Here is a 27,977-nt window from a genome sequence, read left to right as displayed (position 1 = left end):
TACAGTATATGTAATATATTTAGTTATATTTATGAATTAAGGGTTAGGTATTGCAAAACATTGATTTTTTTCTGAAACAGCAAAGCTACATATTACAACTTTAGGTTTAGCAAAACATTTATTTTTTTCTGAAATGCCAAAGCTACAAATTACAATTTTTTATCAAATCCGTATTGTGTAAGTAGGTTTACAAGTCAAACTTAAAAAACAAAATAAGGCAAATATCTCAAAAACTCAGTGCTAGAAAAAATGATTTGGAAGTCAGGATCAAAAATATATTAAGAGACACATACGGCTATTTCTGATCAGAATTAGCCATTGACCATTGTACCCATACTATTAAATGAATATCTCTCTGACTGTGGAGGTCCTTAGACAGAGCAGGTGTAGTACCTAATAAAATGGATCGCCAGTGTAATCACATCGCAATACACAATGGAATCATTTATAAAGTTCTGGAACGGCAAATGATAGACATGACATTCAAAATAGTCTCAAGGCACACACTGCATGAATGCTAATTGAATGGCTTTAACAGGGACTGGAGGTGCTCCTGCAACACCCTGAGCACAACAGAAACCAGATTCGGGAGCTGGCCCAGACTCTGATGGACGGCGGTGTTTTGGATGAGCTGATTCAGCAAAAATTAGACGCCTTCAACGCACGATGGGATGAGCTCATGGCGAGGGTGAGACATGATGACTTTGCACTTTATCCATTTTATTCATCCTTAGGGGTGTGAAACTTTACAAGCCACATCATGGTCACGGTTGCAGTAACACCTAGTATTCTAAAACTTGCTGGTGAAAAACGTTGACTTTTGAATGAAGGATGTTGAAAAGTAGAACCATAACAGTTTGGCTATAAAAAACACCAATTATTCATCTGTTATTGCGCCATCTGAAGGGCCTGGGAGCTTGTACTGCATTAGTAGTATACAAATGGCTAGCCATGGCATCTGCTTCCCCTACCTCATGACTCACTCACTTTGTTACCAACTCCCTACCTCCTCTTCTTGAGCCTTCCTTCTGGCCACTGCATTTGTCCCTCATAGCAGATTATAGTCACACGTTTAAATACACACAGAGTACTCAAACCCCGCCGGGTTGCTCCCCCTTCACAAGAGCACCAGATTGATGTTCTCCTTGCAGCCTGATAAGCTTCCCTTTGTTTGTCAACCCATTTGAGACGTTTGTGTGTGCGCTTTTGTCACGTTCTCGTATTTCTGTGTGTATTTTCTGGGGTGTGCGTGTATCCAGACACTCATGAGATGAGAGCTGTCATCGCAAACCCACTGTTGTCCCTCATCAGTGAAGGCATCTCTTTCATTTAATTTGAAGTGAAATTTATAAATGTTGATACGGAAGAATGACAAAATGATTATATGTGAATGCAATACATCATATTTTTCGCTCGGTTCAGATTAGAAGTCTTTTTGTTGGTTTAGCCCTTTAAACATAATAATTGTGTTTTTTGCTCTGTTCTGTGTAAAATTTAATATATAATTCTTAGTGGGGTTTTTTTTTTTCGTAGTTTGGCCATGCCAACCTAACAGGAAGTTGGCTATTTTGAATTTACTTTATAGCTTCTAGCTTCATCTACTGTGACATTACAATAGCTCTTATTTTTTTTAACGTTTCTGATCCAGAGAAAGATACAAGGGGTGCAAGTGCAAATAACATCTCTTGCCAAGGTCCAGAATAATGGCTGACGCGGTAGGATAAGTATATAATCCCATTATACCGAGGTCCCATATTTAAAACCCCTGCACAAATAAACCAGCCCTTACGTACTCTAAAATATCCCGCGAGTTGTTCACAATACAACCATGTTTGTGAAATCAAAAAGTGCTTATTGGCAGTTGTGCATCAACACATCAGCCGCTTAAGTGAGAGAGTGAAGCAGCGCACTACCGCGGGGGATGTTTGTTTTCTGTGTTTGTGTGAATATTTCATATCGCACAAGTTCTCATTTCATTTATTAGAAACTGAAAGCCCACCAGTCAAATAAATGTGTGCATGTGAGGAGGGGGGTGGAGTGCTATACTTGGTGATGATCCTTCTGTATGGGATTAGCATGCATACAGTTTGCCTGGCCGGGGCACACATGACTTTAAACGGGTTTATGATGTAAGTGATCAGACTCTGCTAATCGCCTAAGCAATCGCTCAGGAAGGGAAGGTGATTCTTGTCAATGGTAACGTTGACATGAGAGAGATGCCTCGGAGTCCATGCGGCGGGAGGGCGCACACCGGGCGTGGGAGCCTGCAGGCGGTGGGTTGTGTTTGCTTTGGTCATGTGTGTGTCTGTTCCTTTGTAGCAAAAATGACTCAGAATGGCTTTTGTGCCTTTAGAAGTCTCGAGTTCAAATAATAACTTTTAAAGGCCGTGCTGCCTTGTAATAGCAGATTTGTTGTTGCCATGCATCACTCACTTTGTTTTTTTTTTAGTATCGTTGGAGCAGCCTGAACATCTTGTGTTGTGTTTAGCACTATCATCTGTGCTAGCACGTGCAGGGATTAATGTTTACAACTATGGGAGGTGACAAGTAACTGACCATGCAATTGTTGTTAGCTGCTGATATACAAAAAAAATAAAATAGGGGTTACAGTATTTGGCTTTGGGTTGAAATGTCAGTGTATTTGGACAAAACAGAATTTGCTAAAAAAGAAACACAAGATTCACCATATATTCTAATGCGAGAGTAAGATAAAGTCACATGATAGCATTATATTTTACAATCTTTTCATGGGACAATTCAACTGCTATTTTATCCAGGCATCCCTCAGGCAGAGGGAGCTGGCCAAGAACCTCCAGTGGGCCCAAGAGAATGACAAGACGCTCAAGTCCATCCAGGAGTCGCTGGCCAACACTGACCGCCACTTGAGGGCCTACTTGGCTGACAACATTGATGCTAACCAGATACCACAGGAGGCTCAGGTAGCCAGTTGCCATCAATTCAATGACCTGAATATTTATGAGCATTTACTGTGGATATATTCACCCAACATTGAAGAAGCCGGTGTGAAATGCAGCTTAACAATTACTGGTAATCGAAAACGGCAATTTTATACAATACAACTTTATTTATATCGCGCTTGTAAGTGCTGCTGTAAAATTTATGTTTGGTACAGTGGCTCCATTTCTTGCTACTCTGTACTGACCTCTCATGGTCCAAACAGGGAGAAACAACTCTAGTGAAGAATCTCATCTCAAATCTTAATTATAAAATGCTGTCACTTTGTACACTGCAGAAGATCCAGTCAGATTTGAGTGGCCATGATGCATCCTTGGAGGAGATGAGGAGGAAGAATCAGGAAAAGGACCCATCCCAGAGGATGACTGGGCAGATAGACCTTACACAGGTGCCACTTTTAAACACACACACACACAAATGGCAAAAGTACTCATACACTGTATTTCCAAACTAGAAAATGCTGACAGACGTCTGGACAAGGTTCCGCCTCTTCCAGAAGCCGGCCAATTTTGAAGCTCGCCTGGCCGAGTGCGAACGAGTGCTAGCCGGTGTCAAAGGTCAGATGGGGATGCTGGATATTCGCAGCGTAGAGCAGGACGTGGTGCAGTCTCAACTGGAGCAGTGCATGGTGCGTGTTGAAGCTCACGGTTGGATCACCTGACGGACAAAAGCCGATAATGTCCCCCTCTGTTCTGCGGTTTGTAGAAGTTGTACAAGGTGCTGAGCGAGGTGAAAGGCGAGGTGGAGACGGTGATCAAAACAGGCAGGCAGATCGTGCAGAGGCAACAGACTGAGCATCCCAAAGAGCTGGACGAGCGTGTGACAGCACTCAAACTGCTCTACAACCAGCTTGGAGCACAGGTGTGAGCACACACGCAGACACATCACACACACTTACTAGACTTTGTAATCGCCACACAATCTTTATGTAAATACTGAGATGATGCAGTCCAACCAAAATTAGTCCCGGGTTTTGCAAAACCTTTTTTTAAAAACATTTATAAGAAATATAGCACGCACCCATATACTAGTAATGACAAATGAAATCGCATCTGGTGTGCACGTCTTGGCCACAAGGGCGCAGTATAATACAGTCTTGCAGACACAAACTAAGATGATTTTCAAAAGAATCAATGTCTGTGAAAATTATTATTTGTCTGTGTTGATGCAGCATTTGTATTGAAATGTCTGGTGTGTAAATTGTCCCAAAAGTGTCCCAAAATGTCACAAAAAGCCAAAGAAAAATTAAAACACAAGAACAGAGTTAATCCTTTGATGTTTAACTTTAATAGCACTTTAAATGGATACTTTTCTCAAGAATGTCTAACAAATATGGAAATTCTTGTGGCCGTTGAAGTTTGTTTTTTGGCTGAGATTTTTATTTATGGTTGCTAAAGTGCTAGACATTTAATGAATCTGAATCAGAGGAATTTATATCCACAATTGTATTGGTAGAAATTGTTGTCATTTAGTATTCTGTCAATTTTGTTTTGCACAGATAACAGAGAGTAAACTGGAGCTAGAGAAGAGTTTGAAGCTGTCCAGGAAGCTTCGCAAGGAGCTCAATGGGCTGACAGAGTGGCTCGCCGCCACTGATGCCGAGCTGACCAGGCGCTCTGCTGTCGACGGTATGCCCAGTGACCTTGAGGCTGAAGTGGCGTGGGCACAGGTACACTTGTTACAGAATGGAATATTAGCACATTTTGACACTATGTCTGTCACATAAAGTATTTCCTTCGCATAATTGACAAAATGTGTTTTTATTGTTTTCAATTGCAAGCCGCGTTGTAATATCAATTACTCATGCATGTACTTGACTCAATTTTTTCCATCCAGTCCATCCATGGTGAGACAGAAAAGCGTCAGCCGCAGCTGCAGGCCGTGGTGGAGCTGGCCGAAGCCCTAAAAGCCGTTCTTCGGGTCCACGGGAGCCTGGTAGACGACAAAGTCAGCCTGCTGCATTGCAACTGGATTGCTGTCACATCCCGAGCGGAGGAATGGCTAAATTTACTGCTGGTGGGACTGCACGTCAAATATCCGTTTTTCATTTAAGACCAGCTTATTTTTCTCGTCAGAGCAAAAATTACATAAGTCATCCTGAAAGTAGCATGATTAGTACAAAAGTCTGTCTCCTTGTCTTCAGGCCTACCAGCAGCAGATGAGGAAGTTAGATGGACAGATTGAGGAAGTGAACGGATGGATAGACGGAGCGAATCAAAAGATGGATGAGATCGACAACCAGGGACCTAATGATGCTACGCTAAGGGTGGGTATATTTTTGCCCATTATACGCATGTCAGCAATTTTGGATATACTATATCCTGTACAGGTACTGCGTGCGGAGTTGGAGCTGACGAGGAAAAAGATGGAGGAAGTGAAAAGTTTGGCACAAGAGCTGATGACAACAAGAGGGGAGAATTGCCAGGCCCAAGTGGGGCCTAAAGTGGAGCTTTTGACCCAAAGGTTTGACACGGTTGCGCAACGCATCGCCTCCGGACAGGTGGGACGCAACAACAATCAGCGATAATTCCCTAAGAGCTTGTTTTGTTATATTTATGGCAGCTTCATTGTGTAGTGTGCTGACAAAATCTTTCCCGACAAAAACGCATTTCAGACGGCAGCATCAGCCAAAGAACTGGAGCAGTACCACCGTGAAGCTCAAATCTGGTTGGATCTCCTGGAGGAAGAAGCAAAGCAAGGGGAAAACCTCAAGGAAGAGGACTTCCAGGAAGGCAAGGTCAGTGAAATAGGGAGAACCGCTGTATCATCTTTGCCACATTTCAACTTCTAAAGAGTTCATTACACGTGTGTGTCCGGGGGCTGCAGGACTGTGAGGAAGGTGCGGTGAAGGAGTTATTGTTGAGGGGAGAGAATCTGCAGAAGAGAGCCCCGGATCAGGACAAGAGAGAACAGATAAGACTGAAACAAAAGCAGCTCGGCAACAAGTACAACACTGTCAAGGTAACAGGCACAGCAAATTGGAAAAATTGCTCTCATGTGCACAGTAAGATGAGATTGAAATCATATCGAACAGTTTGGGGATCTCATTTTTAGGGTACATCCATGCTTCCCCAAAGGCTGTTTTTTTGCAGAACAACCCAAAGTTGGGTCACTAACCCAACTTACAGGGTCATCCAATTTTAACCCAGCAGTTTAAGGATGTAAATACAGTCTATGTGAGTCTTTGAGCCATGTGTACATGTGCAGGACCTTCGCGTGCTCAGGAACAGGAAGGCGCTCGCCATCGCCCCCCAGTGGTACCAGTACCGAAGGAAGTCGCATGACCTGCTGGCGTGGCTCGACGACATCCAGCGAAGTGTCGACCAGCTGCCCGACCCTCCTGAGTGCGAGAGGGTCAAGGTGACAATACACGCGCACAGACAAACAGACACACGCACACACACACGCACACACTCAGTGCTCAATTCTCTTGCTTTATTTTGTTTCTTGGAAGCCCCCTCCTCTTCCCTCCACACTATTCTTCACTCCCCCTCCTGACTCTACATGTTTGTCTTTCACTTTCAGATGATCACTATGACATTTCGCTAAGTGGACATCAGCCTTGCCTGTCATTGTCGTCACTGAAATTCCTCACTGCTTTCTTTTATTTTTGACCGCATGCTTTTTCTTGTCCCATTCCCTACCCACACAACACATTCCAGTGATTGTACTCATCACCAATGCTAATAAAGTCTCAAGAACTGTCCCGGCCGTACTTGTCTTACTATGCTTCCCCGTACAAGTCGCTGACTGCTCCTCCCACAATAAATCAATAAATCAATGACGCCCTTGGTTGGTTTTCGCCCACTAGGAAATTGTCTCACAGATGTCCCAGAAGAAGGAGGCGCTTAAGGAGTTGCAGGGCTTAGCCAATCAGCTCTCAGAGGCTGGAGCCGCCAGTCTCGTGGAGCCTCGGCAGCTCCAGCTCAACACACGCTGGGCTGAGGTGGAGAGCAAGCTCAAACCCTTTCAAAGACAATGTGTGAGTTCCAGTAGGCACCGCCACTCCTACTGTGTGCTAACGGAAAAATTGAAACTCCATACTAACGCAAGTTTCCTACTGCACTGTGTGAGTAGCTGACTATTACTAACACTTGCCATCCGTGCGCTCGAATGTCCTATTTTAAAGCCCTGGTGTCAAGATGTTTACATCCATGGGAATTGCAGATATATTTAAATGACTCAAATAGAATGTAGTTGTATTTACACCTGTTTAAAAAAATAAAATAAATACAGGACACACTCCTGTGATTGAATGAATCGGTCCATCAACAAGCTCCATGGCTGGGTCATGTTAATATATAAAAGTTAATATAGTATGATTTATAATATAGGCTGTTTATACCAAACAAGTAAAATCAATTGTCAGATATCGCTGGTGTTAGATTCTTTGAATCTCCGCAATTATCACTTTTCAGGAGACCCTAAAAATTGCGTATTTGCGCAACCCTTAACATTGCATTGGGAAAGAGTGCAATAATAGTGAATCATAAACAATAACACAAACAGGTGTGGAGAGTAAAAGGAAAAAAAAAAAAAAGAAATTACTTATGATGAGATCTGAGGTTTTGGCCCAATGCAAAAGCTGTGCTTAAAATTCAAAACGATGCTACACCGCCACCTACAGGGACCTATTAGTCATTACAGTAGTTTACAAATCCTAATTTTACAGACAAGCTGTATGAAACCCTTTTTTACACCTACCTGTTGAAAATTGGCTAATGGAAGTAAGTGGTTGGATTCCAGTTGATAAAGACGAACATCCATGGCAGTGAATGAGAGTTAATGCTTCCACGCAGTTGACCCTCGATTGCTATTTTCTCCCATTATTAATCTTTAGTTATTTCAGTCATAACTTTGGTCAAATTCTAATGGCAGTTCCTGTTTGAGTCTCTTCACCAAGTGTTAAATGTTACTTTGAATCTCATTGGTTTCTCTGTGTGGTTCTGTGTCACCGCATGCCAACCAACATTTCGCAGTCTGCCGCTGTGCCAATCACTGACGACGTATGTACCCTTTCATCTAACCATGTGCATCCACCCACATACACTTACTGTGAAGAGCTTGGGCAAAATGTACATCCGATTTGTTTGATCTGAGAACATATTGCATCTTCTCAGATAAAATGTATGTCACTAAAATGCAACTTGTCGTTGACTAACTCCTCACTGGTCAGTATACCTCGTGTTGTGTTAGTCTTAAGTGGCTCTTATGTTGGGGATGAACGTGGAGATGTGGATTATGTCCAAGTATGAAGGGTCATCGTGAAAGCAAAGGAACTTGAGTATCTTTTTGTCAGTGTCATGTACTTGTGAGCCCAGACACTTCACACCTAAGAGGGATGCACTTGAGAGCAAAATTGCCAACATTATCTACACTCACACGCCCTTTGGCGTAAATGTGTTAATAGTAGTAGTCTGGGAATTTGAACATCTTTGTTGTAGTATATAGTTCAGAAAGGTCATTTAATTGCATGAATTATTGTGTGTAGTAATTTGTGTTCTAGAATAATAGATTTTTTTTTTAATCAGCTCTATATTTGTGGGACACATGCTCAACTCTGGACTTGTTAATATGGTGCATGCTCATTTGTGTGTGTTTGTGTGCATTTGCAGGATTACCTGGCAGAGCTGCAGGCGCTGTTACGTTCCGTGGCCGAGGCGGACTTCAAACTGAACTCCCCAGAATACTGGCCTGCAGCTTATTACAATTTACCTCAGCAGGAGCACTGCCTAAAGGTAAGTGCCACTTTGCTGGTTCACCAACAAACCTGGGAAACATCATTTTAAAAAGTAGATTATAACCTCGAGCTATGCTCATACAGGAAGTGAAGGGAATCATTGACAAACTACGTGGTCCAGTGGAGGTGGCGCTGTCTCGCAGACAGGAAGCGGCATCCAGTGCTCGACCTATGCAGGGCCAGCGGATCCACGAAAGTGCCACCCTTCTTGGAACCAACTGGGACAAACTGAATAAGCTGCACAAAGACCGGCTCATGTAAGCAAGAAGAAACGCGAGGGAGATGATTCGCAGGGGTTGGAAGAGAACTGATTGGTGTGTGTGTGTTACTGCACTTGAAGGCGCTGGCAGGACTGCAACAGCAAGTGGCAGAAGTTTGTAGCAGACCAGAGGGAGCTTGAGGAATGGCTCCATGAGGCTGAGGGTGCACTCAAGATGGCCGAGAGTGAGCCAGCAGCACAAAGGCAGCACCTCAGGGTATTGCATACACAAACTCAGTAGAAATACAAATTCACTGTATATTTAGTACAGACACTTGATGTGGAATACATAATACTTCAAACGCTCATTCCGTATTGATACCTCGCGCAAAGATTTTGTGTGGTACGATTACCACTAATGCTACACTGGCTCTCTCTTGTGGCATGCAAAAGTATCACTGCCAATTCCCTTGCATTCTAATTAATTTGAATTTTAAATTCAACACATTTGCATTGCATCTTTATGGAATGCTTGTTTTTAAACATTTGTTTTGGTACACTTTCCATGTGACATACGTTTTAATTAAAACATTATTTGGACCCTGTTTGTATTTTCCTGATATTTAGGCGCAGTGAACATGTTCATTGGCTTACAATAATGTAAAATATACTTTTTAGGAATTGTTTCTACACTGTATTATGTTCTTCACAATGGTGGTCGTTGAAGAGCTGAGGTTTTTTTTTGGAGGTTGAGGTTTGAGAACAGCATACAATAAAGCATGTGTTTTATTTACTCAAGACAAAAGTGAAAGGAGGGAGACGAGGGAAATGCTATAATTTAAAAAATGGAATATATCACGTTTGTGAAAACTTTTAATTGGAATCACAACTGTTTATTTTAAATGATACCCAACATAAAATAGCCAAGATAATGAAGTACGTCCACTACTAGGCATAATTTGCAGCCCAAACTGTCAAGGCAGGTTGTCCTCTAACAAAGTTAGAAACCATAAAGATTTTGAATGATAGCCAGCACAAGTTGGCCAAGGTAGCTGAAGTTGCTGATCAAAAGAAATGTGTCCAGTCCACTTTGTGGGTGTCTGTGATCAGCTCTCACGCTCCTTATGCACAGACAGTGATGCATCGGAGACCATCTGCTAGTTGATGCCCAATCTGCCCCCAACCTCTTCGAATGCATTGACTGCATATTTATTTTTAAAGCTCTCCACAGATCTTTTGTCAACTTCTGGATTTAAAGCAACAGCAATGTTCGGCATGAGACCAACTAGCTCTTGATTTAGTCCTACTGTCCTATTTAGGGCCTGATTTACTTGAGGTTTATGCACACTGCAAAATCTTGACTGCTCTCGCTAACAGATAATCTACGGGAGCAGTTTAATTGCATCTGGTGCAAAATTTAAATGCCAGCTACAAAAACTATCGCAAAAAACAATGCAATTTGGGAGCTTCTCTATGATTTAAGAAGGAATCGTGTCATAATGACAAAATCTCCAGCCATTTGAGAGCAATGAGTAAAAAATCTAAAATTGTGTGCGTGTGTGCTTTTACAGGACCTGACAGAAGCCATACCACTGCAGGAAGTGGTGTTGAACCAAGTGACCTCTGCGGGCGAGGACATCAGCCGGATGAGTACGCCAGATGATGTCTCCCGCCTCCGAGCACAACTTAAATTCCTAAATGCTCGTTGGGCACATGTCTGCGAGCAGCTCAACGAGCGCAAGAGAAGGTGCGTGCGTGCGTGTGTGAAGGCAACCATATTTGGAGAACCACAAAACTTCAATTTGTCCGGATTTGATTTCATTTTCTCTGTCAACATGCATTCTTCTACTGCACCGTGGCTCACGTTTATGTTTAAGCGGCGCCTTCCTTTCTGCACACTATTAGTCAGCCCTCATTAGTTGACATTTTAGTTCCTGTTCATGCAATCATTAGGTGATTTATAGTGCACGTCATTTCACCAGCACCACTGATTGAGAGGGTAGATGAATAGAAGTTGAGAGACCGGGGGGGGAAGGAGAAAACAATGGGCACAACAACGCTACCAGCGACGTCCTGTCCTGCAGATCAGCAGAAGCGCACACGACAGCGGCACATCTACAGGAGACCCTGGGCTCGATGCTGGGTTGGCTCGACAAGGCAGAGGGTGTTCTGGGCATTCCTCTGCGGCCTGCTGAGCCTCAACACATCAGAGACACGCTGGGCAAAGTGCAGGTACCCACACCTTATCATCATTCCAAAATTGCCCACTGTCCATATTTGTCTAAAATGCATTTTACTGTTGAAAAAGCATTTATGCTTAATGCATGTTACAATTTCTTTTTTTACATCTACTGAATTGAGTGTGTGTATATTCCTTCATTTGTGTGTCAGATGTGCGTGGAGGAACTTCCCAGCAAGAAAGCAGCAGTGGTGGATCTGAACATGCGACAGATTCCTTCTGACAAGCAAAAAGACATCAGGATCATCAACACTCGCTGGGAACAGGTTAGCATGCACAAATCAGAATTCTCTGTAGCTGTGTCATTTAAAAGGGTTGTTCAAATTTAAAGCGAGCTTGTGATCTCAACAGACAGAAACGCTGTCCTCCTTATAACAAGATAGGCTAGCACGCAAACAATTGTGATGCAATGAAGGTTGTGGTCATGCAGTCTAGTGGTAACTTTTTATGCACCACTTTGTCTTCACTTAGGTGTCCAAGGCTCTGCCTGAACGACAAATGGAAATTGAGAGTCTGCTCAAGGAATTGGAAAGGCTTCATGTTCAGTTGGACTATCTGTCCGTCTGGGTGTCCAGAACCAGAACTCAGTTGGAACACAGTCCAGATGAGCCCCCACCCGGTGTAGGACACACACACACATTTCAGTATGTGCGTGGTGACCTGTGTACATAATGCACATTGTTCGTATATTCTGGCAGCTCATCGAGGAAGTCCAAGTCAAGCAGCCCGAAGTTGAGTCCGTTCTTCAGCGAATAAATCAGTTGTACAAAGAAATTACTCCGCATCAGTCAGATAAGGTGTGACAATCAAATGCAAGATGCATGCAAAGCACACCTTGAACATGCTGAATTTTATGTGTTGGTTGCAACAGGTCAAGTTCATGAAGATGAGAGACGACTGGACTATCATCTTGGAGTTGTTGAGGCAGCATCAGGAAAGAAAAAACCTCCTTGTGGCCAAGAAATCCAGTAAGCCGTCAAAAGACATATAAAAGGCAACATTGCGTTTTTTGGAACTAATTTCTATGTAATTTGATATGAAACTTTGTGTGTGCTCCAGGTGACATGCTCACAGGGAGTTCCCAGGCTGATTTTGCTGCCCTGGCGCAGTTTAATAAGTCTTGGGCGGAGCTCACCGACTGGCTGACCATGCTGGACAACATGGTGCAGAACAAGCGCGTAGTGGTGGCTGACCTGGATGACATCAATGAAAATATTGGCCAGCTCAAGGTCACCAACTCGCACTCGCTTTTATCCAAGCATACATGGAGTGGTCTTCTGTACCCTACTGTTTAGTAGAACCTAAAAATATCCTTCACCATCAATTTCTTCATTCATTGAGGGGTTCAGATTACTAAACGTGGAGGTACGGTGGTGCACTGGTTCGATATTATTTTTCTCAAGCCTGGCACCAGGGGTCATCTGTATTCATCAAACCATCAATTTTCCAAACCACTTATCCTCAGTCATGGACGGTAACCAATTGACATGCAGAAATACCTAAAAGGTTGTTACTTTGGGTCCAGGCCTCCCTGCAGGAGCTAGATCAGCGTCGCCCTCTGCTGGAGAGACAAGTCACTGCAGCCCAGAACCTAAAGAACAAAAGCAGCAACCAGGACACACGGAACGCTATCACTGAGCGCAGTAAGAAACATTCCGAATTGGTTAGAGGTGGCAAAAAAAAAATTATTCTGTACTTAAGTAGAAGTGCAGTAAACAATCCAGCATGGCATGGACGTCTTACTAAAACAATACAAGTTGATGGGCAGAAACGTTTGCATGATAGTGTTGGATGAATTTTCATATTTGATTTAATTAAAGATACCTTTCGTGACAAAAAACGTATCCTGTGGAATTCGCTAACGTGACATTTTGTCTGGTAGTTGACCGGCTTCAGACACACTGGGAGGACTCTCTGGCCAAACTCTCAGCCAGGAACAAGCAGCTTCACAACATGCTGCAGGACTCCACTGAGTGGTTGAATTCCAAAGAGAGGGCGGAGGCTCTCATCAAGCGGGCCAGCGAGAGGCTGGAGTCCTGGCAGGAGGTCACCTACACAGTGGATGCTCTTGCAAGACAGAATGCTGAAATTAAGGTGTGCTCGATACAAAGCTTGGTCACTCCTGCTTGTGCCAGCTAATTGCTACTTGATTAGTAATTCATTATTGTTGTTATTTGTTTTATATTATTGTTGTTGGTTTTAACTTTGCTCCCCTCAGGGCTTCGCAAACGACCTGCGACAGTGGCAGGGTCAAGTGGATAACACCAATGCGTTGGCCGACAAATTGTTGACACAATACTCCAACGACGACACGCACAAAGTGACCCAAATTAATGACAACATGATGGCCATCTGGACACACATCAACATGCGGTGCGTGCGTGCACTTTTGTGATCTATATTTTTTTACATCTGGATCCAAAAGAAAGCCTCTTTAAATCTTCGGTGTGTATGTTTGTACCTTTCCAGTGTTTCTGAGAGGGAGGCGGCCTTGGAAACGGCTCTGAAGCTTTTGCAACATTTCCACCTGGATCTAGATAAATTCCTAAACTGGCTGACAGAGGCTGAGACAACATGCAATGTTCTAATAGATGCCACCAATGAAGAGAAACTGGCAGAGCATCCTGAAGCAGCCCGCAATCTTCTGGCACAATGGAAGGTTGGTCACCATTCGCAAATTCACATACTGTTGTAATTTTTTTTTTTTTTTCGACTGTCTATGATCCTAACTTGTGTGGAGGAGAAAGCAGACTCACAGTGTAAACCTTTTGAAACATGCCAAATTGCGAAGTGGTCATTTGGGCTTGCAAAAACATTTCATGATTTGATTCAGGCCCCAAGTCTCGACTTGCCGCCCTGGCTGGCGCGACAGGAATTCTGAAATGGCAACATGTCGAAATCTGATTGGCCCCTGTCAGACAAATGGGGGGGTGGGGAGACCCCACAGCTTTGTGGGCGTTGAAAAGTGAAAGCTCTGTTCTATCAGAGGACAGATTTTGACCTTTGACCCTCCCACACGCACATTCTGGCGGAATATTACGCATAATTGATATGTGAACACATAAAAGTATTTTGGGAAATGATTTTCCGGTACATGCTGGTTCAAATTCCTGCCTTTTCACACATCCTTCACATCACACTGGCAGATCCTTGGGCACAACAGCAGCCCTGTATGCACTGCTGAGATAGCCTTCTGTGCCCAATTAGAATGGCGGATTGCACCACAGTCTCATTTCCAGGGGGATTCACACACACACGCGCACACACACACACCCACACACACACACATGCTTCAGTACTGCGGGCAGATAACATTTAATTGGAAAATGAGTGCGCTCCTAGATGGTTGCATCCTTTCAAGTTCTGTCTCTTTTTTATGTCTTCCTTCATTTCTTTGCTTCTTGTCCACTTCTCTCTCCATTCCTCTCTCTCTCTCTCACACTCTCGCTCTCACACACACACACATAGAGAAACACACACACACATATAAGTACACGCCTAAACAGATGGCATTGTTTCACCCACTGGGAGCTAATCTTCCTGAACGACAAGACACTATAGATGGTGCAGCTCTTTCCTTGTTTACATGCGGGACTCCTGACGTTTTTTCAGCATGTTACGAAGAAAGGTCTACCAAGTTCAGGTCGGCAAAAAAATAAAACTCTCTTCTCTGTTTCTCCGAGCTCATCGACTAGTCTTCATACTTTGTCAGCTTTCCATCAACTGTTGTTCTTCTTTAGTCTAGAAATAATTGTTTTTTTCTATTTTAACAACAATCAAAATGGATGTTGTCGAGCTTTATGCAAGTTTACCGTTTCTTTGCTAATAAAACTAATAAAGATACTAACTGCTGAATATTTTAATTGTCACGTGGGAGTATGCTAGCCTTTCCCTTTTATCATCAAGCCTTTTATTGAATAATCAATGCTTTTATTGAAGAACAAAATTATTAATGATGAGTTTAGGGTTACAACTAAAGATTATTTTATTAATCGATTGTTTTATAACGAAACTGACGAGTTGAATGAAAAACATGTTTTTACATGACTTGTTTTTCAATTGACAATGCACAAAATGCACAAATGTAAATTAATTAAATATTCTAAAGTAAAAGTAAATGTTTGCAAATGTCTGATTTTAAAGGAAAAAAATAAGGTAATCAGACTGCTTTTGATGAGAACTACACAAATCAGAGTTTTTATTTTACTGACAAGATGCTGAAATTCTGAGGATTTGAAAAAATTTAAATCAAATAGGGCATCTAAGAGATTAAGCAGTTTCTGAAAATAATAGAATAATTTGCTAATCAATTAGTTTGAGTCAATTAATTGAGTAATCATTGCACCTCTAGTTAAACAACCCTGATTCTACCCATTGGAAAAACTAACATGAATGCACCCGTGCATCCAATCATACGTACCAACAAAGTCACATTCAAAATGTTAAATGAAATGAGGACCTCTTCCTCCAAAAACAAACATGCTATTCACCATGCAAATAAAAAAACCATCTTCCTTCACACTTGTCAAGCCTATTCCTCAGCATTCATGCGTAACCCTTTCAGGCAATGAGCTTGTCATGTCTGATTGCATTTGCATGAAATTTGGTTGTTTTAGTCGCGAGTTCGAAAATATGCCTCAATATACGTATTTCTCTCAACTAGATTAAAATCCCATATATTTTGCTTCTTCCTATAGATTCCCATAGGAAGATTCCAACTTTGAAAATTTATACAACTCCGGTGACAGGGATGTCAAAGCATTGCATGATCCCTTTGGATTGTTTTGATGTCGTTGGCTCACAGCCTCTAGGGGGCACGCTCGCTAATGTACTGAAGCCCTAATTACGTAATTTCTTTCTCGGGGATTTCAACATGCACTTGAAACTTGAGACTCAAGTGCATGACATCATATTAGATTTCAAATGTGCCACAATTTCTCTGCATATTTGATGGGTCAAATGCACGATAAAGCCTCTTGCTGTGTTTCCATGATGACTATCTCCGTGTTCCCAGGACCTAGAGGCTGAGATTGATGGCCACACGGAGCTATACCATTCCCTTGACGAGAAGGGCCAGAGGGTTCTGAGCTCACTGGAGGACTCCGAGGATGCCGTACTCCTCCACAGGCGTTTGAACAACATGAACCAACGCTGGACTGATCTGCGCAGCAAGACTCTCAGCATGAGGTGAAGGAAAGGCAAACTTAAAAAGATGCTTTGAATATGTTCACTTGGTTAATGAATGCCTGTGTAGGGATGATTGAGTATCCGTTTGGGTTCTAAAGGGCTCACCTGGACTCAGAAATGGCACCTTGGAAGAGGCTGCATATGTCGCTGCAGGAGCTGCTGAACTGGTTGAAGCTGAAAGCTCAGCAGCTGGAGCGGGAGATGCCTGTAGGTGGTGATGTCCCTGCTGTCCAGAACCAGTTGGACACTCACCGGGTAGGTTGACCCGCACTTGTCATACAGTACACATGTACTTGGCAAAATTTGACTTGAACCGACAATGGATTTAATGCAGTGTTTGCTTGGCAGTGGTCTTAAACCTGTGGCCCGGGGGTCATTTGCAGCCCACATGATGATACTTTGTGGCCCTCTACTTGACATCAAAATTTAATGTTAGTGCGGCATCCACCTTTTTTTGCCGTTTTGTTGCCCTGGGCGTTTTGTTTAATCACTTATGGGCTACTGTAGCATAGACTCATTACAGCTTTTGGCGAATCATAATTCTAACATCAAGTGGAAGGAAAAGCTTGATTTTAAAGAAAAACAGACGGAATGTTTTGGTTGGTTGGTTGGTTGGTTGGTTGGTTGGTTGGTTGGTTGGTTGGTTGGTTGGTTGGTTGGTTGGTTGGTTGGTTGGTTGGTTGGTTGGTTGGTTGGTTGGTTGGTTGGTTGGTTGGTTGGTTGGTTGGTTGGTTAAAAGGGGGGGTAGATAAGAGCTTGGAGGACAAGCACTGTATACTGTGACGAAGGAACAATTCATCAACATTGCTGACTTTTGAAAACCTTTTCAAAAATGTTCACCCATAGCATATAGTAGAAAGGTCACATGACCATAAAACAAGCAGCAGACTTTTTTTGTAAAAAAGTAAAAATGCCGTATGGTCCCTAAATAATAAATTATAAGTTTACTTCTCAAATAATTGTCCAACCCCCCAAACCATTACATTGTATTTTTATCAACAGAATCAGACTCCAAGTCGCTGTGACATTATGCAAATCAAAGGCATGAGTAAATGGAAAATGAAGTACTGCAGGTTCAATTAAAATCCTATTTTATGCAAGTTCTGTTTTGCCCCCAAAACGCATCGCAATGTAGATTTGCATTGCATGTCCAAATGAAGCGTGCGGATGTCTTGTTGCAGGGCTTCAGGCGGGATGTACGAGCCAAAGAGCCTGTCGTGACCAAAGCGCTTGATGATGTTGGAGTCTTCCTCTCCCAATTGCCCCAAGAGCAGCCATCACCCGAGCAGCGAGGTAACATACCCCAAAATTAATTTCAACACACAGGCACCTTTCAGGCTACGTGACTTACTTTGATGTTTAGAAAAAACAAGAATGATGTTTAAAAAAAAAAAAAAGTGTTAATCATTGAGGGCATGATTGTGCAAGTCATGCTGTTGAAAAGGAATGTGTTGTGAGGTGACTTTAAAAGAGGAACTTCAAAAACATTTCTCTGTCCCTTTTTTTTTTATATATACTACTGCTTGTCCTCACTTTTGTAGACTCACAAGCAAACTGGAGCCTATTTTGCCTGACCCATGGCACGTACTATACTGGCTTTCTATCAATCATCAATTTTGTTGCATCCATGCATCAGTACTCCATAACAGTGTTTCCCAACCTATATTGAGCCAAGACACTTTTCACGGCACACAACTCCAAAAAGTGGATATACAGGTTAATTATTGACCTTCAGTCATCCAGTGGAAGAACATTTAATTATTTTGCCTGTTACTACTACATGGTTGGCATAGATGAATAAAAAAAAAATGTTATACAATCATTTCAAAATGAGCCCATCACTCACTCTAACAACAATGGAGGAGCTAGCTGTACACAATGTACAGAATGCTATGTTCATAAATAATATTCTGCGGTTTGTGACACAAATATTTTCATGCAATAACAGTGTTTTAGTCCTCAATTTATTTGTTTGTTGTGGTAGGTCAGCACCTCTCAGTTTTTGAAAGAATTTTCCATCATAGTTCTTCCTTGTTGGTTCTTTTGAAGAATTGTGTAAAAGCGGCCTCCTCATCACTAAAGGGTTGGACCTTGGCATTCACATAGCAATGGTCACATGTGGAGGTTAACAAACAAACTTTGTGGCACCATGGCAACAACCCAGTTACTGCTGAAGTTTTATGAGCCACTGGGCAGAATGGAACGAGGGAGGTCGGAATCCAGCTGTTTATAACTGAAGGCACAAAGCACCCTCCAATTGCACTGAGAAAGTTCACACAGTATCTTTTCAGTGTGTGACATTTTATTCAGTTTACATTTGACCTGCTCAAAGTTAGCAGTTGTCAGTGATTTTTGATGAAATCAAGTCTCTGCTTTTTTTATGACAGAAAATATCAATATCACAAATGACATTTGTAACCGGACTTAAATATGATTTGACTCCCCGTTTGTATCTCAGAATTTGGTTCCCTGGAGCGTGCCCAAAATGTCGGGCGAATCCTGCGCAAGGAAGCAAATGACGTGATGACCAAATGGGAGCAGCTTAATAGCAACTCTGCTGATTGGCAGAGGAGGCTTGAGCTTGCTCTGCAGCGGTTGATGGAGCTCCTGGAGGTGGAGGACCTCGTGGATGGGCAGCTGAGGCAGGCAGAGATGGTGAAGGACGCCTGGGAGCCTGTTGGTGACATTCTCATCAACTCGCTGCCCAAGCACATCCAAAGAGTCAAGGTGTGGTTTGTCTTTTGTCCACACAGACAGTCGTAACCGTGAAACTGCGTCTAACTTTCTTCTGTTGGCTTGTGTGTGACAAAGGAATTTCAGGAAGAGATTGCACCCATTCAGGAAGACGTAACTCACATGAACCAGTTGGCCTCCACTTTCACTTTGCCTGAAATTCAGCTGTCTGCCAGCAACTTGAAACGCATTGAAGAACTCAACACACGCTGGAAAATGTTGCAGGTACAGAAAAAGGACTCACTAACTGATAAGTACCTAGTTTTGAAATCGGAGACTAGTAAGAACTGTTCAAATTTGTTAAAAGAATGAATGGTAATAAAAATCGCTAGCAATGTCTCCATTTTGTGAAGACAACTGGCAATTTTAGTATCGCAAAATTTGTCTTCGCGGCCCAAATAGAATTACACTGAGGGCCAAATTTGGCCCGCAGGCCAGAGTTTGACACCCCTGGTGTAGGAGGATGCTGCATTTCATTTTTGGTTCTAGAAAAAAATAAAGAGCAGAAATTGTGTTTCTATTGTAAGGTTAGTTTTATAATGCTTGCAGATACTAAGTGGCAGATAGTAAATAAAATGCGTGTGAGTGATGTAAGAGGTTGAGATCTGCTTGCTGTTATTTAGGAGAATGCAGAAATTATGTTTCTAACACGTTGTAATTTTATAGTAAAGTGGGAGTTGAGTGTTGACAGTCGTCGAGATGCAGCATCGTGTTTGCAACCAGAAAAGATTCATTGTAGGTGACTGTAGCGAATTGAAATCAAACCACATTCATCATGTGTCATAGGCGCTCGACCTCGCCATGTACACACAAGTACACATATTTCTATCTTTATATACCTTAAATCAGATCGGACAGATTATCAACAATTGCAGAGTCCCCTTTGACAGGGATCAGGAGAAACTAATAATTGCAATTTTTTCCTAGCTGTGTATCGCTAATGTATCAACCAACAGTGGAGGAATGCAGTGACTATTTTTGGCGGCATTTGGAGCGAAAAGGGTTTGATGCGACTTTACAACAACCGGCGTCAATGTAATGGGTTTCCATCCAAATAAGCTGAGATGATGATTGGCAAAAGAAAAGTGTCCGTTTGCGGAACAGAGAAAAATTGTAGGTCAAAATTGTCATATGCCGTTACCCGTTAAACCAGATGTTTTATTGATTTCATCGTAAAATGCAATAGTGTCATCGTGACCTTCATGCAGTCCACATTAATGAATGCTACAGGCTGATAGTAACATGTACTTCATTGATGGCAAATATATAAAACAGCACCTATCACAGTTTCCAAAATTAGAATGACGATGTTTCCTCGCCAGGGCCTTGAGCAAGCATGAATCACAAAGAAACTTGTAGCTAAGGAATGCGATTCCCTCTTGTTGATCAATAAAATAACTTACAATATTACTATGAAAACACACAGCGCGCTAAAAAATGGAGTCACAATCCCTTTGGAGAAACCAAATTCACATTCGTCAGTCAAAACAATTCTTCCTGCCTCCCACATGCATAGTAGATTGATTGATCATTGTACAAGTTCCTAAAATTGTCATATTGGTACAGAATATTTCTACATAAAATAAAATATATTAAATATAAAAATATATAAAATATTTATATTTTTTCCAACTCTTACTACCATGATCCCATGGTTCCTGGACGCTTCGAACAAAACCTCATGGTCTTTGCTCAGAACACTGTGAAGCTGGCTGGTCGACACAAGCATTCACTTACTGAGTAATTGCAGCAAATTCCTCGTGCTCCTATTCATTTGTACAATTCTATTCGGTTACTATAGATACAAGGGAGAAAAATCAACTGGAGCACAAATGGCTTGAGTAGGGTGAGCATGAAGACACAAAATAAAAATCTACATCTGAGCCTCATGTCATCATCCTCGCTCCCAAGTACGGCCTGCAGACTGCTCGAGAACAAAAGATGGTTAATTAGTTGAACGCTTCATTCCGGCTGAATTACATACTTGTTCTATTAAGGAAAGGCTGAGACACTTCTGATGATTCACTTTTTTTTTTTTTTAAATGCTTCCAAAATCTTCTTCTACATCCCTGTGGGGGCCCCATGTAAGGGAACATTATTGGGATTAATACGGCTTGTGCAGACATCTTGCGGGTGCTTCCTGCAGAGAACCACGCCCTCACGCATCAGATGGCTCTGCGTCATCTCGCTTCCCATTTGAAAGGTTTAATTTCATGAGGAACGTTAAAGCATTTGGGTGCCGCAGTCACTGAGTGGCTGAATAATTATGATTTTAATGAATGCCAGCTCACCGTAGGAGATATGTCACACATCCTACAGGAAGCTGAAAACAAACCGAGACACCTCCATCAATTTTCTCTATCTGTTATTCTCGTAAAATAATGACTTCTTTTAGAACTGTTTTCAAATGTGTGTTAAGGCTCAACTGTTCAATTGTCAAAAAAAAAAAAACATGAGCAATTTCATTCTAATAGTTTTGTGACTTTCTTTAATGTGATGGGCAAATTTTAACACATCATTATTGTTATTAATATCTTTTTCTCCCCAAGGTCTCGGCCAGTGACTATCTAAAGCAGCTGATAGATGCACAGCAAGACTTTGGCCTCCTTCATGGTGAGTGAAACAATCTTTCTCATTAATGTACTTTTCAGTCAGGTCAGTAAATTTCAATCTGACCCTGCACTCTTGAATCCATTCTTCTGTCAAGTATGATTTGAGTTTTATATTGACCCTTGGTGATGTGAGCCATCTGTCAAATGATACTCTTCAACTGGTACTGTTGATCGATCGTGCGCCAATTGTAACTGTCCACTCCTCTTGTGCTGAAGTTAGAAGTCCACGGTAGCTGCTGGCTACTCCTGTTATTGATTATTATTGAACTCCTGTCACACTCTTTGCATGAACTGCAAAAGTGTCGCGCACCGAAGCAGGGTAGTAAATTCACAATGTTTAACAAGATGTTTGTATGTGCTTGTGCACGCGTGATGAGTTTTGACTCCAGGAATGTTACCTGCGAGGCACAGTCCCGCTGACATCAGGTCGTTTTAACATAGCTGACGCAGTTTACGCTTGTTTTGCTTTTATGAGTCTGCCTCCCTTGCTTATGATGAAATACTTTGTAGATTACACACAAGTGGTTTCTTTGAAACAGTTGAAAATCCAGCCTTGTCTCCGCAGGATCTGTTGACAGCCCCTTTGAGCAGCGTGTCTCTCCGAACAACGTGCCCTACTATATCAAGTAAGTACATCTGTTCCAACAGCAAAAATATACCTCAAGTCAAGAAATATGATAACATTGAATGCAAATTTACTCTTGGATGACCCCTATTCGCTTTTCTAGCTGCTTTGTATTATCTAGAAAAAACATTATGTGTGGGTTGTGATGGTTGATATTTCTGCCCAAACAAAAATCATCATGACATACATAACTTCTCTTCAGCAACTTCATTTTGAAGCTTTTGAATAAGTGCTGACTAAGAGTCGGTCACACGAAGGAGTCATGGTGGATGTTTTCTCCCTAATGATTAGAGCAATCTGTAACTCAGTAATCGGCTTGTTTGCCTCTTCCGCTAGATTTAAATTTCGCTATGCACGTGAGGTGCTCTCCACAAATTTTCCATAGTGATGATTTTGGGAGCTCCTGCACCTCAAGTGAAGAACCTTCTTTTACGTATAGCAGCTACCGCCATTCTTTCGCTTGCAGTGAGTCCAAGTTGTTAGTGAGTTAACCAGCAAGTTGCCACCCACTATTAGGATGTGCGTAAATCGAGCCCTAAGTGTGAGTGAAGTGATGTTGCAATGTCTCAGCTCGAGGGGGGTACATATCTGGTCTTGCATGGCTGCATGTGTGTGCTCTGCATCTGTGTGTGGTGTACAGTGAAAATCTATAGCCATGTGTAAATTGAATTTCCCTTTGGGGATTATAATAACACTGTTATTTGAGACCGTGTAAAATAGCAATATGTTCTGGTCCATTCAGTACATTTGTTAAATGGGCTTGGAAACATTCATTTTATAGAGGCGGTCCTTCAAGACTGTTATAGGGCAAGGAATCATATTCAGTGAGTCAAAATGTATACCACAAAAGGCGGTAGAATCAATTTGATTTCACCCAGTTGATGAAAATGAAATACATTGTGTCTCTAGCTTAACTTTTATTTTAGTAAGTATGATCTATAAAGACCGTATTTGAAAGGTGGGTTTTTATTTTTTTGCAGTCTTAGAGGCACATTGCTCAATGTAAAACGATTGCACCATTCCTCCGCTAATGGTTGACGCTGTGAGATGAAAATTTTAATCCTTGCTATCATCGAGTGAATTTTAAGCTCTAAACGTTTGTGCGTGCTACCTCAAGGTATAAGAAAAAATGAAATATCCACATCCACGCACTGTGAGGATTTCGGAAAAAAGTAGGTAATTGCACATTTCAAAAGACAAGTTAAAAAGCCCACCTGTCTCCAGCAAACAGACATTTATCTCATAGAGACTGAGTTTTAATAGCAGGAAATTCCAAAAGCCATATCACTTTAAAAAGTTTGCTCTCTGAACATATCTACTTTGTTGTCTCAAGAGAATAAAAAAATACGTATAGTGTGTTTCGATTTCACCGTGATGTAAACGTGTAAACGTATTAATTACAGTTTTCATTGTTTAAATTGCTGCTGTTGTGAAATTTGGATCAGGTACATGAACTTAGTTTGACTTAACATCTTCGCAACTTCTGTACACATTGTTTTTTTTGCAGATTATATTCTACAGTGATCTGAATGTTTACAGTTGTAAAAGATTTTTTGTGACACCTAGGGAAATTCTTCCTTGAAATCAGCACTGATAAAAAAAAAAAAAAAAAAAAACAGAACATGTGTTGTCTTCATGCATGTTTCTTTGTGTACCAAAGAAACATGGCATCCATGTCATTGCATCGTTAACATTTTTCTTTCGAGACGTGATCTCGGGATACTCATCGACTAAACACCCACCCCACCCCACCTTTTATTCTAAGCTTCTTTCTTGCTTCTTCCGCAAACTAACTTGCTAAGCGCTATGCTTCATGTAATCAGCTACTGGCATCTTTTCCATGTCTGTAGTAACTGAATGATGGCAGTGATCAATTCACTGGAAACAGGAGAAAATCAAGGTTAAGGCAAAAAGTTGTATGGAGGAGGGAAAGTCAAGTGACAGGGTTTTTTATCTCCAAATACAGAGAAAAGGCTGGACCTGACCTGATGACCACGACGCTGTGAGTCTGCAATTCGAACGCACGCACGCACACACACACACACACACCAGTAATTCCTGTGGCCATTTTACAAACTAGATATTACAAATGAGAAAAATAGAAAATTTCTTGTAATTTAAGGAAAATTGCTTAACTGTAATTTAGAGGTTTATCTTTCAAATTAATTGATATCTGTATCTGTGACTACTAAGATTTGAGTACTCTTACTGTATCGGTCTGAAAAAAAAAGTTATATCAAACATCCCTAAAAAAAATAAATAAATCATGATGTGTATCTAGAAAGGTTTGGGGCCACTACTGCAATGTATTACTGTTTAAATAAGGACTTTACTGAAGCGTGTACGTCACACATGCACACAGGTAGAAATAGGCAACTGTTGTGGGGAGATCAAAGTTGATGTTTGGCAAATAACAGGATGAGATTTTTTTTTTTTCAAGACACAGCAGCATTAAGTAGGGCAATACACTTAAAGTTCTCTCTATTTGACCCGTCGACTGTGCTTCCACATAAGTCTTTCTCTCCCTCTCGCTTTCTCGCTTTCTTTCTTTCTCTCGCTCTCTCTGCCTCTATGTTGATGTTGAAAAGCAGAGAACTTCTTGGGAGCACCTCAGCCCCTTTCTTTTCACTAACACCATGGGGGAAGGGGGTAGCTCCACCACAGCTGAGTTAAGCACAGAAGTAAAACGAGCTTGACCAGAAGTGGGACTTTTTCTTTTTTCCAAAATAAATGCTTCAGCTTGATTGCATTGATTGCTGCTAGTAACACGATTCGCCAGTTCTAGAATGGACATTCCAATTCACATACATTTAACTAAAATAATTACTCTTGCTCAATTAAATTTAGTTACATTTTATTTGAATACTAATTTCTGTTAGTCCTATGATAACTACATAACATTTTGGGTTGCCTAAGTGCTCGAGCTGTGTCGATTGCAATGCTAAGCTGTTAACTAGTCAAGAACAAACATTGCTATATTCTCAAAAAAAAAAAAAAAAAAAAAAAGCTCGTATGGCTGTATTTTTTCTTTTCTGAATGGGTAAGCAGGTTGAATTCATTTGACTGACACACACCATTCTGAATATATTTTTAAGATAGTCATTTATGATTATGATGTAGTGATACATTTGCCCGACTTTCGTGCAGATGTAAAAAAAGATGACTTAAAGTTTAATTCATGCTTTTTTCATTAGTAACTCATAAGTGATATTGAGTGCATGTTGTGTCTGCAGTTTCCGTATGGAATAGTTTAACGGGAGGGAGACAAAAATGTCCTCCAAAGTACAATAATTTAGCTGCCCTGAAATGAAATGTTTATATGTGTGTATTGCTGAAGATACGTGGAGATTTATTGCGACCTCATCAAATAACAAGGACATTTATTTTGGAAAGAGTTGAGCGGAAGTGAGCTTTTTGTTTTGTCGCACCTTGGCGGGCTTCACTCGGGACATCCATTCAGCCAGCCAGCCAGCCTCTCCTCTGCATAGCCACCAGTGTTAACACGCGAATAATCACAAGCACGGGCAAGCTCTGGCAAGGTTGTCCTGGTGCTGGTAAGACGCTGGGTCGAACCGTGGAAAGGGGTTTTTCCGATATTGAGAGCGAGATCGGCGGCAACATTGGGTGCTCTGTTCTGCTCGAATCGTTGGCGACAATGCGGGAGCAGCTTCGGAAGTGAGTACCGGTGACTGCTTTTATTAATTGTGGTTCAATAATTGTGTGCGTGTACGCGTGTGTGTCTTTTCCTTTTTTCCCTTTGAGGGGTCTTTTTACGCCGCTGACGTTGGCTGCGAGTTTTCACGGCGAGCACATTGGCGCTGATTTGTCTTATTATTTGAAAATATCCGATATTTGGCGTGTGGTTCATTTGAGAATGTGGGAAAAGATGTATTGACTTAACATTTGGAACGTGGCATAGAATCGATGGGTACCCCTTTTTTTTAATATAAATTATATAATTGCATAATGCTGAAGGGATCGAGCGTCATTGGATGTAATACAATGCTTTTAACTTGTACAGTAATAGGCTCATAACTTCCGTAGCGGTGGTCTTGCGAGTGTGGATACCTGGCTCGGGCATTTCCTCATTCGGCGTCTTCTGAAGCATGTTTGTGGCCCATTTTTAAAAATCTAAAGGCTCCATTGTGCTTAAAAGCAAACACACTGCAACCGGATCTTTAGGTGTGGGTGTGCGTTTATTTGCGCGCGTGCGCGCGTGTGTTTGGTGGGGGATTTGTGTTGATTTGTCCTGATTTGTGCACGCGCGCCGCATCGCCCTATTCTGCAGGCTGATGCATCAGTGCGTTGCATTCCTTCACATGCACGCAATCGCCTTAACTCCACCCCCGTTGTGTCAGTCAGCGTTTAGAAATGTTCATGCATCGGATCCAATGTAAAGGTGGGATGAAACGTGCTGCGGCCGAAGACAGTGCACGTCATTGTGTGTGTGAGTGATGCTCAGCCGCAGTGTTGAGTCTCGCGCACTCCCACGGATCTCAACGTGCACCCCCGACACACACACACACACACACACGCTTGGAGTTGTCGAAAATAAGGGTGCTCGATGCGGGATGGATGGCGCAGAATGTGGGCACCAGTGTGCATCCGTGCGTGCGTAGTCAAAACACAGTTGATGATATATTCACACAGTTGGACACAGACGTATTCATTTGCGGATGGTTAATATTTTTAATCATTTACAAGACCCTTGCTTGATTTAGGTTAAGCTTGTGGTCCACCAAATATTGCTTGCTGATGTGTTCAAAAGGTCGTGTACCAGTGTTTCCTAAACTTTATAGAGCCAAGGCGCCGAGTTTTCAAGATACAATTTTTCACCACACCATAAAAAAAAAAAGCATGAAAGTGTACATAAGTTAATTGTAGGGGTGTAACAATGAAAGCTGGGCTTGTTTACATGGATCTTGGCCATACATTGACAGCATCATCTTTGCACTGATTTAATTGACATCATTTTAGACTCAAAATTCCTAATACCATTTTATTGGTTATTTAAGTTTGAATGTTATTTTTAATCTATTTTTATTATTTTCTTCTTTATTTTTCTGTACTCATTTCTCAGAAAATATATCACGGTAACTTGGTTCCGTTGTAATGTTCTTTGTTCTGGAAGTGAATTTCAACCCTAAATCTGTTATTGAACACCGCCAGAGCAAGGAAATGGCTTCAATGGGATTTTTAGACCTTTTTTCTATCTCTACCGCCGTACTTTAAAAGTGTGACATGTCAGTCAAAAAGATGTTATGTAAGTAAAATTGCTTCCTGGGGAGATGGAATAACGGCTGTAATTTACATTTCAACTGTTCCCCGTAGATTTCAAAAAAAGAAAGAAAAAAAAGACATGGCGAAAATGCAGACATAGGTAGCATGATTTTTGGGGCACTGGGCATTGGGCAATTGATGACTTGACTGGAGCCTATTCAATCTGACTTGGGGCAAGAGATGTGGTCCATCCTGAACTTGTCGCCAGCCAATCACAGGGCACAAATACTGCACACAAACAACCATTTACATTCATACCTATGAGCAAAAGAGTTTTTACACTCAGGCAATATTATTCAGTTGTGCTTCATGGCAGCACGAGTAAAAACAAAAAAACAATTGAATCGGATTTGCTCGTGTCAGAATCAGTCCTCTTATGAATGCGT

At 41.7% G+C, this 27,977-nt stretch overlaps 1 protein-coding gene across 5 annotated transcripts in view; it reads left to right on the top strand.

The window, feature by feature from the left end:
- Positions 1–27,977, top strand: part of dmd (dystrophin) — a 96,530-nt gene that overhangs the window by 53,206 nt on the left and 15,347 nt on the right. Inside the window, exons 33-66 of one of the 5 annotated variants that reach the window (XM_049753387.1) lie at positions 539–688; positions 2,778–2,939; positions 3,254–3,364; positions 3,431–3,604; positions 3,682–3,837; positions 4,475–4,645; positions 4,813–4,992; positions 5,120–5,242; positions 5,306–5,476; positions 5,591–5,713; positions 5,803–5,937; positions 6,184–6,336; positions 6,788–6,958; positions 8,592–8,714; positions 8,801–8,973; positions 9,057–9,192; positions 10,487–10,662; positions 11,000–11,147; positions 11,307–11,420; positions 11,626–11,775; positions 11,853–11,951; positions 12,026–12,122; positions 12,214–12,383; positions 12,680–12,797; positions 13,037–13,248; positions 13,373–13,527; positions 13,624–13,813; positions 16,169–16,341; positions 16,440–16,596; positions 17,523–17,634; positions 18,800–19,068; positions 19,153–19,299; positions 21,624–21,687; positions 22,252–22,312. In XM_049753387.1, coding sequence (XP_049609344.1) covers positions 539–688; positions 2,778–2,939; positions 3,254–3,364; positions 3,431–3,604; positions 3,682–3,837; positions 4,475–4,645; positions 4,813–4,992; positions 5,120–5,242; positions 5,306–5,476; positions 5,591–5,713; positions 5,803–5,937; positions 6,184–6,336; positions 6,788–6,958; positions 8,592–8,714; positions 8,801–8,973; positions 9,057–9,192; positions 10,487–10,662; positions 11,000–11,147; positions 11,307–11,420; positions 11,626–11,775; positions 11,853–11,951; positions 12,026–12,122; positions 12,214–12,383; positions 12,680–12,797; positions 13,037–13,248; positions 13,373–13,527; positions 13,624–13,813; positions 16,169–16,341; positions 16,440–16,596; positions 17,523–17,634; positions 18,800–19,068; positions 19,153–19,299; positions 21,624–21,687; positions 22,252–22,312 — 5,024 coding nt within the window. Of the gene's footprint in view, positions 1–538; positions 689–2,777; positions 2,940–3,253; positions 3,365–3,430; positions 3,605–3,681; positions 3,838–4,474; positions 4,646–4,812; positions 4,993–5,053; positions 5,243–5,305; positions 5,477–5,590; positions 5,714–5,802; positions 5,938–6,183; positions 6,337–6,787; positions 6,959–7,955; positions 7,983–8,591; positions 8,715–8,800; positions 8,974–9,056; positions 9,193–10,486; positions 10,663–10,999; positions 11,148–11,306; positions 11,421–11,625; positions 11,776–11,852; positions 11,952–12,025; positions 12,123–12,213; positions 12,384–12,679; positions 12,798–13,036; positions 13,249–13,372; positions 13,528–13,623; positions 13,814–14,507; positions 14,798–16,168; positions 16,342–16,439; positions 16,597–17,522; positions 17,635–18,799; positions 19,069–19,152; positions 19,300–21,623; positions 21,688–22,251; positions 22,313–25,423; positions 25,987–27,977 lie in introns of those variants that run through there. The other 4 variants (XM_049753388.2, XM_068649914.1, XM_049753391.2 and 1 more) reach the window with 4 other exon arrangements.

Source organism: Syngnathus scovelli, chromosome 2, assembly GCF_024217435.2.
Source record: "Syngnathus scovelli strain Florida chromosome 2, RoL_Ssco_1.2, whole genome shotgun sequence".
In the NCBI taxonomy this organism is placed as follows: domain Eukaryota; kingdom Metazoa; phylum Chordata; class Actinopteri; order Syngnathiformes; family Syngnathidae; genus Syngnathus; species Syngnathus scovelli.
The sequence above is the reverse complement of the archived record's forward strand: the minus strand, read 5'-3'. Positions and strand labels throughout refer to the sequence as shown.